The 15,108-nt window shown below is 36.9% G+C and overlaps 1 protein-coding gene across 1 annotated transcript; it reads left to right on the plus strand.

The window, feature by feature from the left end:
* Nucleotides 1–144: 144 nt before the first annotated feature.
* Nucleotides 145–14,164, plus strand: LOC112050758 (cathepsin O). The gene is made up of 6 exons (XM_052888739.1): nt 145–411; nt 1,283–1,668; nt 6,802–6,934; nt 9,646–9,839; nt 10,496–10,615; nt 11,201–14,164. The coding sequence occupies exons 1-6, from the start codon at nt 220–222 to the stop codon at nt 11,388–11,390; spliced, it is 1,215 nt and encodes a 404-aa protein (XP_052744699.1). The 5' UTR covers nt 145–219; the 3' UTR covers nt 11,391–14,164.
* Nucleotides 14,165–15,108: the final 944 nt, after the last annotated feature.

Below are 15,108 nucleotides of genomic sequence, written 5' to 3' on the forward strand. Positions count from 1 at the left end.
ATAGGCCAAAATGTCAATCTTTCGTCTGAGTACATGTCATTGAATCCCTCGCTTTGTTGCCATTGTCACCTTCATTTGTCGTCTCGTCTGTGATTGTCAATTTGTCAGTTGTCACTGTCAATTTCTAGTCTATAGTGATCTGTGCTGTCAAAAATGATACAGTGTGATAGGTAAACAGACGTGTTTTCTGTTGCGAAAAACTTTTAAAATTCGTTTAAAATGGCTAAGTGGTGGAATTGGATTTTAGTTTTAGCTTTAGTATGCTTATTATTTGTGGCTATACCTCTCACATACCCTGGTACCAAAACTAAAGAGGAGTTACGACCAATGTTCGATAATTACATCGATAAATTCAATAAATCATATAAAAATAATCCCGCGGAATATGAAACCAGATTAGGGCACTTTGTGGTAAGAAAAAAAAACATTTAATCTTAAAAAAACGTCTACTCAGTCCCTACATAATTCCATATTTAAATTTTTACTGAATTTTATTCATAAAAAACTGTTTTGTGGGTCATTAAGTTCGTGACAAAGTGAACTGCTTCGGAGCTCATTAACACTGTAATTTATTCATAAAAATATACAAACAAGTTTATTTATAGACGTCGTGTCAATGATTATGGAATATTTTATTTAAATCATGAGAAACATCTAGTGGATTTATAATTGTTATATTCTGGATTATATTTTTTGGCATTTCATTTAGTTTTAAATTACTTTACCAATTTTGATGTGATGATTTAGAATAATCTATACTAATAATAAAGAGGAAAGATTTGATTGATTGTTTGATTGCATTGAATAGGCTCTGAAACTACTTAACCGATTTGAAAAATTCATTTGCTAAGCTACACTATCCCAGAGTGCTTTAAGCTATTATATCCCTGTATTCCTACGGGAACAGGAAAAACCGCGCATTGTCTACTAGTATATAATAAATTATAAAATCAAGTGCTATGGCTTTCCATTGACTATCAGGTTAACCATCTGTTTGTTCTATAAAAAATAATAAGTTTATAGGTTTAGCTGGTGGGAGGCATTGGTTGTGGCTAGTTACCATACTTCCATTTAGGTATGATGTTGTGTAGAAACCAAAAAAGGTGTGGGTTTTCATCCTTCTCCTAACAAGTTAGCTTCTATCTTAAATTGCATCATCACTTACCATCAGGCGAGATAGTCAAGGGCTAACTTGTAAAGAATAAAAAAAAACACCTTACATCCTCTTGCGCTCACCATAACCACCATGACAGATTTTGATGTAACATTAATTTTATTGTAGGCATCAGTATACGAAATAGACAGACTAAACAGGATATCAAGAGGTCCAGAACAACACAGAGCCAAATTTGACTTAACACCACTCTCTGATATGTCAAAAACAGAATTTATTGACATACACTTATCAGATGAAAAACCTCATAAACGGAAGAACAATTTGGGCAAAAGTTGGAGCAAAGGCCGAGATAAATTTAAACCTAAACCAATGTTTGACAGTGATGATTTAATGACGGATGAGGATGAGAAAATGATGGATGATGATAAGCCAGTGGTGGATCAGCCAATGTCAGATGATGAAGCTGATATTGACGTGAAGAGCTCGCATCACAACATATACATTATTATCAAGAGAAGGAGAAGAGCGGCTTTGCCTTTGAAGGTTGATTGGTGAGTTAGTTGTAGTTTTTATTAGCTACTAGCGGACGCACGCGACCTTTGTATCACATTAGCATCACACTGAAACTACTCAATGAATTCTAATGAAACTTGGCACTTTTTGTCCCAAAAATTAAATCAGATGGGGGTGGAACAGGTTTAAAGTTTATCATTCATTTATATATATATGGAAATTCATTATTCAACATTTGTAAACATTGGAATGTGTTTGTACCTACTTACTAGAAAAAAACCTACTCGAAATGATGCCATTTGACATTTTTCAAAATTCTTCTTAAAGTTGAAGTTTTTTTAAATATAAATTGTTTACGTTTTGAGTTACAGTTTTGTAAAATGATTAGTGGACTATATATAAAATATGCGTAAATATAAATACATAGAAGGGATGAAATAGGGGTTGAGTGTTTACATCGATTTCCACGCGGATGAAGTCGCGGGCAACCGCTGGCAACCCGTCTCAAAATATATGTATAGAGGAACAATCATCACAAATACTCGAAAAACGCTTGAAAGATTAAATTTGGTAGGGAGGTAGTGTATAGTTTGTAGACGTCAGGTGTAGAACGGATTTTGGGGTAGGGCCGGATTAAAGAGATTAATAGGAGACCAAGTTAGTAGGCTGATAATGATGAAATGTATACCCAACTCAGCAGCTTTCTACACATATTTGATATTGGCACGTTCTAAGTTGCTGCTTCACTGAATCCTTTTCCACAGCTCCGTCGCGCAAGATCAGGCCACTGTTTCGAAATACACAGTTATTTACTTACTTCTATATAAATTTGTAAAATGGTGATAAAAAAAATGTTAAGTGATGAAAAAAAACCTTGGCTGAGTTTGTTGTGGGCTCTTCTCGGACCAAGGCGCATTTGGAACCCTCGTAATTTTAAGTTTTCGACCAATTATTATCACCATTATTTAATAATACCATTAGTTATTACCTCGAAAGTGCTTGCAGACTAAGCCTAATTGAAATAAATGAACTTTAACTTTGGCGTTCTAAACCCGAGTATTTTTGATTTCCCGAATCAATAGAGAGAAAATTGCTGACAAAATTATCCTTTTTAGGTGTTCGGATTTTTTCATTTTAGAGAACCCTAAAAATCGAGCGAAACAAGTCACTCAAATAAATATTCTGTCAATAATCCAGCTATTTACATGATAATTTACATTGCAATATTGGACGCATTCTAAATTCACATTTGAATTTTAGGGTAATAATGAAAATCTTCAGTCACATGTCTCTGAATTAAGTATTCCTAGTCCTACCTAGCTATGTATTTTAATTTCGTCCAAACTAATATTATAAAAAGAACTAGCGGACGCTCGCGACTTTGTCCGCGTGAAATGTAGTTGTTCACAAATCCCTCAGGAACCATGGATTTTCTGGGACAAAAAGTAGCCTAAGTGTTAATCCAGAGTGCAATCTATTTCAGTATTATCGGTTTAGTAGTTGCGGCGTTAAAGAGTTACAAACACCCAAACAAACATCCGTACAAACATCCAAACAAACATACATACAAACTTTCGCGTTTATAATATTAGTAAGATGTGTTGATTTTTGCTAGATTTTGTAGGTGGTATTCGGTAGATTCGGTCCGGAAACATTTTGATGGCTTTTTTATTTGTTTTTTAATTACTTCATGAATCATCAAAAACTCGTCAACGGAAAAATATAGTTAACTAGCGGACGCCCGCGACTTCGTCCGCGTGGAATTCAGTTTTTCAAAAATCCCACGGTAACCATGAATTTTTCCGAGATGAAAAGTGAAAAGCCTTTGTGCAACCCGCATGCCCAGCGTGGTCAGTATCGGGCAAAACTTTATATGGGCGACTCCGCACTAGAAAGCGCAGTGTTGGTCGACCCCCACCAGGTGGACTGACGACATCAAGCGAGTCGCAGGGATTCGCTGGATGCAGATGGCTCAGTATCGTGATGTTTGGAAGTCCCTACAAAAGGCATTTGTACTGCAGTGGACGTCCATCGGCTGACATGGTGGTGATGATGATGATGATAAATACAAGAAGTTGGAAGATTTCCACGCGGAAGAAGTTCACAAGTGTTAAATAAACCAATAGACCTTCTTCTTGAACTTGAGCCGCTCTATCAAATGATGAAACCGCAATAAAACCCGCTGCGAAGGTAGTTTAAAAGATACTAAACTAGCGAACGCTCGCGGCTTTATTCACATAAATTTCCTTTTTTTAGATCCCGCTGGAATCGTGAATTTTCCGGGATATCAATAAAACAAAATGTTTCTAAATCGGTTTAGTTGTTAAAAATTAACACACAGACAGACTTATTTTCACAATGTATAATATTAGTATCTATAGAGGATGGATTAAGATTAAGAATACTAATAAACGCCCTCAAAATCGTCTATGTGAAGTTAGTTTTTGTACGTCCAATTATTATGAAACAAAGCCTTATCTATACTTCTATACTAATATTATAAAGCTGAAGAGTTTGTTTGGTTGAACACACTAATCTCAGGAACTGCTGGTCCGATTTGAAAAATTCTTTCAGTGTTTGACAGCCCATTTATCGAGGAAGGTTATAGGTTATATAGTATTATCCCCGTATTCCAACAGGAACGGGAACCACGCGGGTGAAACCACGCGGCGTCAGTTAGTTATTTTATATAGTTTGTGTTTAAAGTCAAGGCCTAAAGCTTTAAGACCTAAGGCTTTTTATCATTATCATCATGGGCCTTTTGTAGGGAATTAATTGCAAACATCACGATCCTAAGCCACCTGCATCCAGCAAATACCTGCGACTCGCTTGATGTCGTGAGTCCACCTGTTGGGAGGTCGACCAAAACTCCGCTTTCTAGTGCGGGATTGCCATTCCAGCATCTTGTGACCCTAACACCCATCGTCTCTTCGAACTATGTGCTCCGCCCATTGCTACTTCAGCTTTGCGACTCGCTAGCTATGTTATTGTTACGTAGATATGGTTACAGTTAGGTCCAATTACGAGAAAAAGGTAAACCGCCGAATCCAACTCGACTGGGCTGCATTCGGGAAACTTCGCGACATCTTTTCGTCCGAAATTCCTCAGTGCCTGAAGACAAAAGTCTTCGAACAATGCTTGTTGCCAGTTTACCTATACTTTCGAGACTTGGTCGCTAACTATGAGCCTCATAAGAAGGCTCAGAGTCACACAGCGATGGAACGAGGTAAGGCTTTTGCCCTAAAGTATTCGAGGTTCTTATTCATGAAGTTTACCTACTGTATGTATTGCATTGCAAGTATAGATTTACTTAATACTTATCATCAGGTGAGATCGCGGTCAAGCGTTAACCTAACCGGTCGTCGATAAATACAGTGCACTCTGTTATAATTATTATAGTATATTTACTACTTATGTACCTACGTACTATTATTATAAGAATTACTTAAGAGTAAGTAACTACTAACTGCCTAGCCGGTCGAGTGATTAGCCTATGTTATATTGGGCTATATATAGGCCACTAGCGGACGACCGTGACTTCGTCCGCGTGGGATTCAGTTTTTCACAAATCCCGCGGGAACCATGAATTTTTCCGGGATGAAAAGTAGCCTATGTATCCAGAGTAAAATCTATTTCCATTCAGCCAAATCGCTTCAACGTTTAGCGACGTTAAAGAGTAACAAACATCCAAACTTTGACGGCCTCCGTGGCGCAGTGGTATGCGCGGTGGATTTACAAGACGGAGGTCCTGGGTTCGATCCCCGGCTGGACTGATTGAGGTTTTCTTAATTGGTCCAGGTCTGGCTAGTGGGAGGCTCCGGCCGTGGCTAGTTACCACCCTACCGACAAAGAGATTAGCGTTCCAGTACGATGTCGTGTAGAAACCGAAAGGGATGTGGATTTTCATCCTCCTAATAAGTCCGCTTCCATCTTAGATTGCATTGATTACTATTCAGTGAGATTGCAGTCAAGATTGTAAAGAATAAAAAAAAATCGAAACTACCTGGCCCGACCGGCCGTATAATGGGCAATTCGAATAGATTGCTCATGAAAATGGTTATAAAAATAGTGCTATGAACTTATGAGGTAGGTACAGATTTTTACATTACTGCTTCGATAATGCCCGACTAAAATCGCGTCGGTTTTTCACGGTTATTAGCAAGATTAATCAATTATTCATTATTTTCAAAATTGATAAAACCAGTTGATTCATTAAAATATGTAATATTATTATTCATACAATGCAAAAAACATTTATATTACGATTGGCGCGTGCTTAATGTCAATCCAGTTATTTACAATGATTTTGATTAAATTTTGACTCGTGTTTTTATTAGAAACTACTTGTTAGCCGACATCGTCCGTTCCTCATCATCATCATCATATCAGCCGATAGACGTCCACTGCAGGACATATGCCTTTTGTAGGGACTTCCTAACATCACGATCCTGAGCCGCCTGCATCCAGCGAATCCCTGTGACTCTCTTGAAGTCGTCGGTCCACCTGGTGGAAAACCGACCGAGGCTGGGCTTAGAATAACGTCTTCCGTAGACTAGAATCTTGCCTACAACTATACTCTGTTTAATAATCTTTTTAACATAAAAATTTTACCGACTTCAAAGATGTATTTCAGTTATTTTGATTATAACACAAAATGACTAAACTGATTTTCATGAAAATGAAATGGGACCAATCTGAAAGTATCTTTCAAATAAAAAAATATTTTTCAAAATTGGTTAATTAATGACGAAGTTATGAGGAACAACGTGACGACCTCCGTGGCGCAGTGGTGAGTGCGGTAGACGTAGATTTATAAGGCGGAGGTCCTGGGTTCGATCCCCAGCTGGGCCAATTGAGGTTTTCTTAATTGGTCCAGGTCTAGCTGGTGGGAGGCTTTGGCCGTGGCAAGTTGCCAAGCGATTTAGCGTTCCGGTACGATGTCGTGTAGAAACCGAAAGGGGTGTGGATTTTCGTCCTCCTCCTAACAAGTTAGCCCGCTTCCATCTTAGATTGCATCATCACTTACCATCAGGTGAGATTGTAATCAAGGGCTAAGTAACTTGTAAATAATAAAAAAACATACGCGTCGAATTGAGAACTCCTTTTTTTGGACATCGGTTGAAAATGTGGTGAATATTAAAGTTTCAATATTTTTCTTTGTTCCACACCAGGCGAGAGAAGGGTGTAATAGGACCAGTGCGGGACCAGGGCCTGTGCGGAGCCTGTTGGGCTTTCAGCACCATTGGGGTCATGGAGGCCATGGCTGCCATCAACACGGGCAAATTCAGCAGCCTCAGCGTTCAGGTAACTTCATAATCAATCATCATCATCATCATATCAGCTTCCAATGCTTATATTAATTGTGTGTGTGTGTGTGTGTGTGTGTGGATATTTAATTAGGGCTCTCTAAAAATAGAACCAACATTGGAAGGTTATTGGCAAGTCCGATTTGGCATGCCTGTAAAATATAAAGAAAGTCCAATGTCGCATGCCTATAAATACTGGGCTAGTCCAATGTGGCATGCATGTAAATATTGGAAAAGTCCAATGTGGCATGTCTGTAAATTATTATTTTAAATACGGGGATAATATATAGCCTATAGCCTTCCTCGATAAATGGGCTATCTAACACTGAAAAAATTTTTCAAATAGGACCAGTAGTTCCTGAGAGTAGCGCGTTCAACCCAACAAACAAACTCTTCAGCTTTAGAGTCAAGCTTTAAGACCTAAGGCTTTTCATTATATCAGCCGATGGACGTCCACTGCAGGACATAGGCCTTTTTTAGGGACTTCCAAACATCACGTTCCTGGGACGCCTATATCCAGCGAATCCCTGCGACTCGCTTGATCTCGTCAGTCTACCTGGTGGGGGGTCGACCAACACTGCGCTTTGTTGTGCGGGGTCGCCATTCCATCACCTTGAGACCCCAACGTCCTTTGCCTCTTCAAATCTCTGCAATTGCCTCTTCGAACTATGTGCCCCGCACTTCAGCTTCGCGACACGTCGAGCTATGTCGGGGACTTGGTCTTTGGTTCTTCTGTGGAATCTTCTTAATCAATAGCTCCATCTATCTTCGCTCCACTCGGCCTGGTGATTTGCTTCATTCAAAATCTCTTTCCCAAGCTTCTGGATTAGCGTTTTACAGAAACAGTCTGGGGGTAGGGCAGACAAGACTGCATGAAGTCTGGCCCAATCGCAAAATCCGTTCTTAGTGGATACCTAATAACTATAAACTACCTCCCTGCCTTCAGCTTTGTACATCATCCGGTTTTTGAGATTTCGTGATGAATGACTTTTCGCATTTATAGAAATACCCATATATATAAAGATTTTAGAATTCAAACTATCGTGAGTAAATTATTATATTATATGTAGTTACATTTTTTTATTGGTGTAGGTACTTTGTCATTAAATGAGTAAAGTGTAAAGTGTGTAGTTAAATCATATTCTAGTATGCAAATTAAGTATTTGTTCGTTTTTTTTTTCTCAATAAAGTCACTCGTAATACATCGATGTCGTCCAAAAACGGAATATTGTATAATTGTGTTGCAAAAGGAACATGAAACTGGTCGAAAATTGAGGACAGGTTTTGAAAAAAAACAGGTTTGTTTTGTACAATTGTCAGCGTCGAGAGAATTGTTCGTATGACCTTTATTTGCAAGGTGATGTTTTTATCGAGGCTATGTCTAGGTATTTTTGGAAAAAAACAAAATCTAGATATTTTTTCTAGCTGCATTTGGTATCGTGTTTATTCAGAATTATTCAGTGGCATATTCAAAATTAAGCGAAAACAATAATTCTGATAAAGCTGATATTATGATGATAAATATTAAGAATTTTCAACCGAATAAATCAGAGGTTCCCAAACTTTGTTTCTCATAGACCACTTTGAACTGGTTGGTTCAGGTGGATCGGATTTGCGTTGCGAAATCCACAGCCACCATTATCTAACAGTATTCGAAAAAAAGAGAATAAAATTGATTTGTTGAAAATAATTAAAAAAAGTTTGCCAATCAAAAAAGTGATACCAGTCAACTTTACTTTTTGATGTACTAGGTAAGCTGTACTATCTACTTAGGTAAGCACAGTACAAGGGACCAATCAATCCATACTTGCCTATGTATTTTATTAAGATAACTCCTCATTCGGTATGAAACCACTATAAAACCAGATAAATTTTGTGGACCCTCGCTTACGAATTATAAACCCCCATATTTTGGAGACGCCGACGTAAACCCCTAAGGTACTCTCGTGGACCCCTGGGGTTCCATCTGGACCACTTTGGGAATAAATGGAATAAATCGTCAGACAATTATTATGTCTTTGTGGCGACACCCGATCTGTGGTTCCAGCTGAAAATCAGCGCTGCATGCCCTACTTTAAAAGGCCATGTAGCATTATGCTGAGTTGGGGCCATTTTGTGGGTTATGCCACACATCGCAGGGTATTATCCTGGGTGTAATGGAGATATTGTGTTTGGCATAGTGTTGAAATAAACGCATTTTTCATTCTTATGTTTCTGAATTTGGGTGCAATGCAACACCAAAGCTAATCAATGGAATAAATCGTCAGACAATTACGTCTTCGTGGCGACATCCGATCTGTGGTTCCAGCTGAAAACTTCGATCGGAGGTTCTCAATTCGGTCGGTATTTTTTTTATGTATGTACACCTCAAAGACGCCTGGACCGATTTCAAAAATATTTTTTTGTTTGAAACGGTATAGTCCCCATTTGGTCCCATTGCCATCATGTCAAGATCTGATGATGGAATCCTGGAGAAATAGAGGGGAACTTTCGAAAATGATATGGGTGTCTAGTGTGTTCGTAATCTTTTCTATTTAGTACTTTAAAGCACTACAATTTCGTGAAGGTTTAAAATCGATCTGACGATGGAGCCATAAAACAGACGAGGGAACTCCTCGGTGATTTACAGCAGTTACCGTGTGTTTGGGCTTGATTTATTTGTATTAATGAGATGATGATGATGATGTAGAATCCATCCCCAATTTCCAGGAGGCAATAGACTGTGCCGGTCTCGGCAACGGTGGTTGCGCTGGTGGCGACATCTGCCTGTTGCTGGACTGGCTGCTACTGACCGACACGGCGGTGCAGCCGGACACCGAGTACCCTCTGCGGCTGATGAACGGCGTCTGCCAGAAGAAGAGCAACGCGACTGGCGTGCGTGTGCAGAAGTTCACGTGCGATGAGTGAGTATACTCTCCTCTAGTGGCCCCATCACAACCTGTCCATCTTATTTAAGGGTGTAAGGTTGTGTGTGTGTTTAAAAACTGTATATTACTTTTTATTTGTGCCAGTCAGCATATAGTTGATGTTCAATTAAGGCTCTCTAAAAATAGAACCAACGTTGGAAGGTTATTGGCAAGTCCAATTTGGCATGCCTGTAAATATAGAGAAAGTCCAATGTGGCATGCCTGTAAATAATGGGAAAGTCCAATGTGGCATGCCTGTAAATATTGGGAAAGTCCAATGTGGCATGCCTGTAAATATTGGGAAAGTCCAATGTGGCATGCCTGTAAATATTGGGAAAGTCCAATGTGGCGTGCCTATAAATACTGGGAAAGACCAATGTGGCATGCCTGTAAATATTGGAAAAGTCCAATGTGGCATGTCTGAAAATATTGGGGAAGGTCAATGTGGCATTCCTGTAAATAATGGACAAATATCCAATGTGGCATGCTTGTAAATACTGGGAAAGTCCAATATGGCATGCCTGTAAATTGTGGGCAAAATCTAATGTGGCATGCCTATAAATTCTGGGGAAGTCCAATGTGGCATGCTTGTAAATACTGTGTAATATTTTTTCAATCCTATTTGTTTTGCAATATTTTTTTCTGTTTTTCAGTCTAGTGGGATCAGAAGAGAAGATCATAGAGTCCATAGCCACACACGGGCCAGTCACAGTAGCTGTCAACGCGTTGACATGGCAGAACTATCTCGGTGGAGTCATACAGTATCACTGCAGGTGAGAATTTTTCTTCTAATTATGTAATTGATTTTTATGAGACATTCGTGTAAATAAGGACAATATTAACTAATTAATACATAAAGATCTACGATTTTCTTTATTTTTATAAAATAAATAATATTATAAAATATAAAAATAAATAATAAAAATTTAATTTAAAATCAATTCCTACAAAAATGATCTCTCTTAGCGAAAACTTAGATTTTTCTTGTCATCATCAATTACGAATTATTTTTTAGCTATCCGTGGCAGTGCCGCAAAAATGACCCTTTAAATCCTTTTAGCTCTGAAAGTAATGATCGCAGATAAACTGTTTTACAATTGGTTTATTATTAGCATACTCTTAATTTAAATCTTGAAATCTGCGTGGTTCTCGTTCCCGTAGGAATACGGGGATAAAATATAACCTATAGCACTCAGGGATAGTGTAGCTTCCCGACAGTGAAAGAATTTTTCAAATCGGTTCAGTAGTTCCAGAGCCTATTCAATGCAAACAAACAAACAATCAAATCTTTCCTCTTTATAATATTGTTATAGATTTCAATATCTGCCATTGTCCCTAATATTATTATATCCTTACAGTGGCAGTCCTAAGGAGCTAAACCACGCAGTACAATTGGTTGGTTATGACTTAACAGCCGAAGTGCCATACTACATCGCAAAGAATTCGTGGGGGAAGAACTTTGGCATCGACGGATATATACAGTTGGCAATTGGTTGCAATATTTGTGGGCTAGCCAATGAAGTTGCTTCAGTGGACATTAAGCCTTAGTATGTATCACCGTGTGCCGTTCAGCGATTGCGTTTCTGACAGGTAGTAATCGAATGGGACAAACATACTTAAATTGCCTTGTTATTTGGTCTCATCACTAAAAAGACAAACAGTTGGCATAACCTTGATACAATGCAGTTCAACAACCTTATACGCCAGTTTGAATTTACATTATTCAATATTAGCCTCATATTGTTTCTCGCTACCTAGAATTTGAACGATGAGTAGTTCTACTACTATTTGCAAAAATAAAACATTCCTTGATTTTATGACTGGATAGTAGCGTAGACATTAACCAGATATAGAACATTCCAATTATTGATTTATTAAGATCTATGGACAAAATAACGTTTATTTTTGTCTTATTAGATATCAATATATAAATCTTTTCCTTTGTTTAATTTTAAAGACACTGGTATATATGTTTTTAAATATATGATAATTTTTGTATTATAACGTTTACTCGAAGTTATGTTGTGGTATCGGCAGCTTTGGCATGTATTTGTAGTGTGCCAGTCAGTGTAAAGATGATTTTTCGTTTTAAAAACGGCTCTCTGAAAGTAGAATTAAGTTTAATTAAGAGTTGAAAAAATTAAGACAGTTATTGGTAAGTCCACTGTGGCATGCTTGTAAATGTTATATTATTTTTTATGTATGCCAGTCAGCGTATAGTTGATTTTACGTTTAATTAAGGCTCTCTAAAAGTAGAATTAATACTCGTAATAAGAAGAAAGGTCATTGGCAAGTCCATTGTGGCACTGGCATGCCTATAAATACTGTGGAATATTTTTATATGTGCCAGTCAATATTACGTAGTAAAGTGTTCACGGAAAAAAAAAGATCAGTTTCTAGTATGTCTTGGCTTGCTTGTTTACGTGTCTTTTTACACGATTTATATTAGCTTCACTTGTAACTATGTATGTAAGAAAATCTTGGAATCTTAATTTGACCCACTTACCGGTCTTCGTGTAGGATGAAATTTTGCACACGCTCTGAGTTCTGATGACAATACATGACTAGCTTAAAAACGTCATTACAAATCCAATATGGCGGCCTCCCCAAGATGGCGGACTGGCTGTTTGAAATCCACCCCAATGATATGGATATCAAATTAAAGGGTTTGCTGTCTTGACTTAAATCCAATATTTTTAACTTTTAGTGCGTGCTAAAAACCTGTTTTTTAGTTTTTAAATTAAACGATTTTTTTCTAAACGCCAATAAGTTTTTCGAATTCGATTTTAAACTAAAAAAAACTAAACTTTAAAGCTCTTTAACGATAGCTTTAAGGTGTTGCCATGATTTTTATGCATTTTTTCCCATGCCAGTATAAACTTTTTTAAATCAAATTTTGTATTTATACTAATACTGAATGGGCCAAATGAAACACGGACTGAATTTATTGATGAATTATAAGAAAAAATCGTCAGTTTTGTCATAATGTTTGTTGTTTATTGGAAATAACTTAAGATTGTGTTGTTTATAAGTAAAGTTCCGTCCTTTTTACTTTCTTTTATTTTTTGGAAGAAAGATTTACATAAATCTATTTGTTGACTGAAATTTATACAATTATATACAAATTACTCGAAATTTTAATAATTTTCTAAGATCCGACTTAGAAATGACCTTCACCTATCTGATTATTGGATGATGAGTTTTTTATATCAAACTAGCAGACGTTTAGCGGTTTTACCCGCGTATTTCCCGTTCCAGTGGGAATACTGGTAAAAAATCAAGAAGTCAGTTTCCTAATTCTTTGACGTATGCTAGTTGACATATTCGAAATTGAGATTAAACGTATGTAACAAATGTCATCCAGTGATGACATTTCTCAAATTGGTTTGATGTTTATTTTTATAGTTTGATAATAAAGACCAAAATAGTGAATAGGTTAGTTCGGCATCTTTAAGAAGAAAGTGAATAGGCATCACCAGGTGTTCAGCCTTCAGCCACATCTACACTTACCATCAGGTGAAATCATGGTCAAGGGGGAGCTTATTTTATATAAAAAAAATATCGCCGTTACTACTTTATATATTATGATCATCAAGGATAACGGTGAAAGAATTCAAACAAGCAATCAAATTTTTATACTCGTAATATTAGCATTGATAATAATAATTGTTAATAATTAATGGTACTTTAGCCAGGAATTTACATCCAACAAACAGATAGGTGAAGGTAGTTTCTAATTCGGATTTTTTACTGTTATTAAATAAACAAGTGCCTCGAATGTATGGATAAGCAATAATTAATATTAATCTATAATAAGTACATAATATTGTCATTGTTTATATAGAGTTAGGGCGAATTGACATGATTTATATAAGAAAAAAATCACTTTTTAATTAATTAAAATATGATATATACTCCTATTTGAACATATTGTTAATTATTCAAATTTCAGATTATTAGGTTTCTACTTTTTAATAGTTTATTATTTGTACTAGTTTTGTTGTTTGCTTGGTTGTAGTTAAGTTGTCTTGCCATAATTGTTGTAACTTGTTCAAGTGACTTTACTGTAGTTCCGTTATTGAATTATTTCGTCACAACACTCCATAGATTTACTAAATAATATTTTAAATTAAAATATAAACACTGTTTTAATATATTTTAAGATTTTCCCTACGAGATTTTTTTGTAGTAATAAAAAAATTTAATTGAATATGGTTGTAGGGTTATAATGTGCCTTAGAAACATTAGTCTTTATTTCTTTTTTTAAATAAAGTAAATAAGCCATGTCATTTTTATACGAATAAACGATTTTTTGTACTTTTCGATTGTTTAATTTTTTTTAAATGTTACTTTTAACAGATTATACCAAAGCGCCCAAACTTCCAGTCGAACTTAAAATAAAAGAAAAACTATTTTTGGCTACATATGGCTAGTGCGTAGAAGAATATCTGGCAATAGAATCCCACTTAACAAGCTTTAATTCATTAAAAAACATGGGTACCTACCAGTGGCGAAGGATGGAATTTTGGCGATGGTAAGCCGTCCCAAAGAAAAGGAAATTCATACCGACTAATGAAATTGAGTTGTATGGATTGTTAAAGGTAACCCGACGGGAATCGGCCTGTATTTACTCTTCGCCGCTGGTACCTACTAATTTTAGGTATACCTATGAGGCTATTTATAATTACACTTAATTATTTTACAGTAGTATATCATCATCATCATCATATCAATAATCAGCCGATGGACGTCCACTGCAGGATATAGGCCTTTTGTAGGGACTTCCAAACATCACGATCCTAAGCCCCCTGCATCCAGCGAATCCCTGCTACTAGCTTGATGTCGTCAGTCCACCTGGTAGGGGGTCGACCAACACTCCGTTTTCTAGCGCAGGGTTGCCATTTCAGCACTTTGGGACCCATCGGTTCATCGAACTATGTGCCCCGTCCATTGCCACTTCAGCTTCGCGACTAATCGAGCTATCGTGATTTTGGTTCTTCTGCGAATCTCCTCATTTCTGATTCGATCACGCAGAGATACTCAGAGAATAGCTCACTCCATCGCTCGTTGTGTGACTCAGAGACTTCATAAGAAGCTGTGGAATATATTTTTTACAAATATAATTAAGTAGTATTGACCTCCACTCTCACAACAGTCAATATGATAACTTATCTTCTGACCATATAGGTATAAAAATGAACTTTTATTTGCATTTTTGTCCGATTACAAAATTATTTTAATAGGTATGTGATATGTATGTAACTCG

This window comes from Bicyclus anynana, chromosome 23 (genome assembly GCF_947172395.1).
Source record: "Bicyclus anynana chromosome 23, ilBicAnyn1.1, whole genome shotgun sequence".
In the NCBI taxonomy this organism is placed as follows: domain Eukaryota; kingdom Metazoa; phylum Arthropoda; class Insecta; order Lepidoptera; family Nymphalidae; genus Bicyclus; species Bicyclus anynana.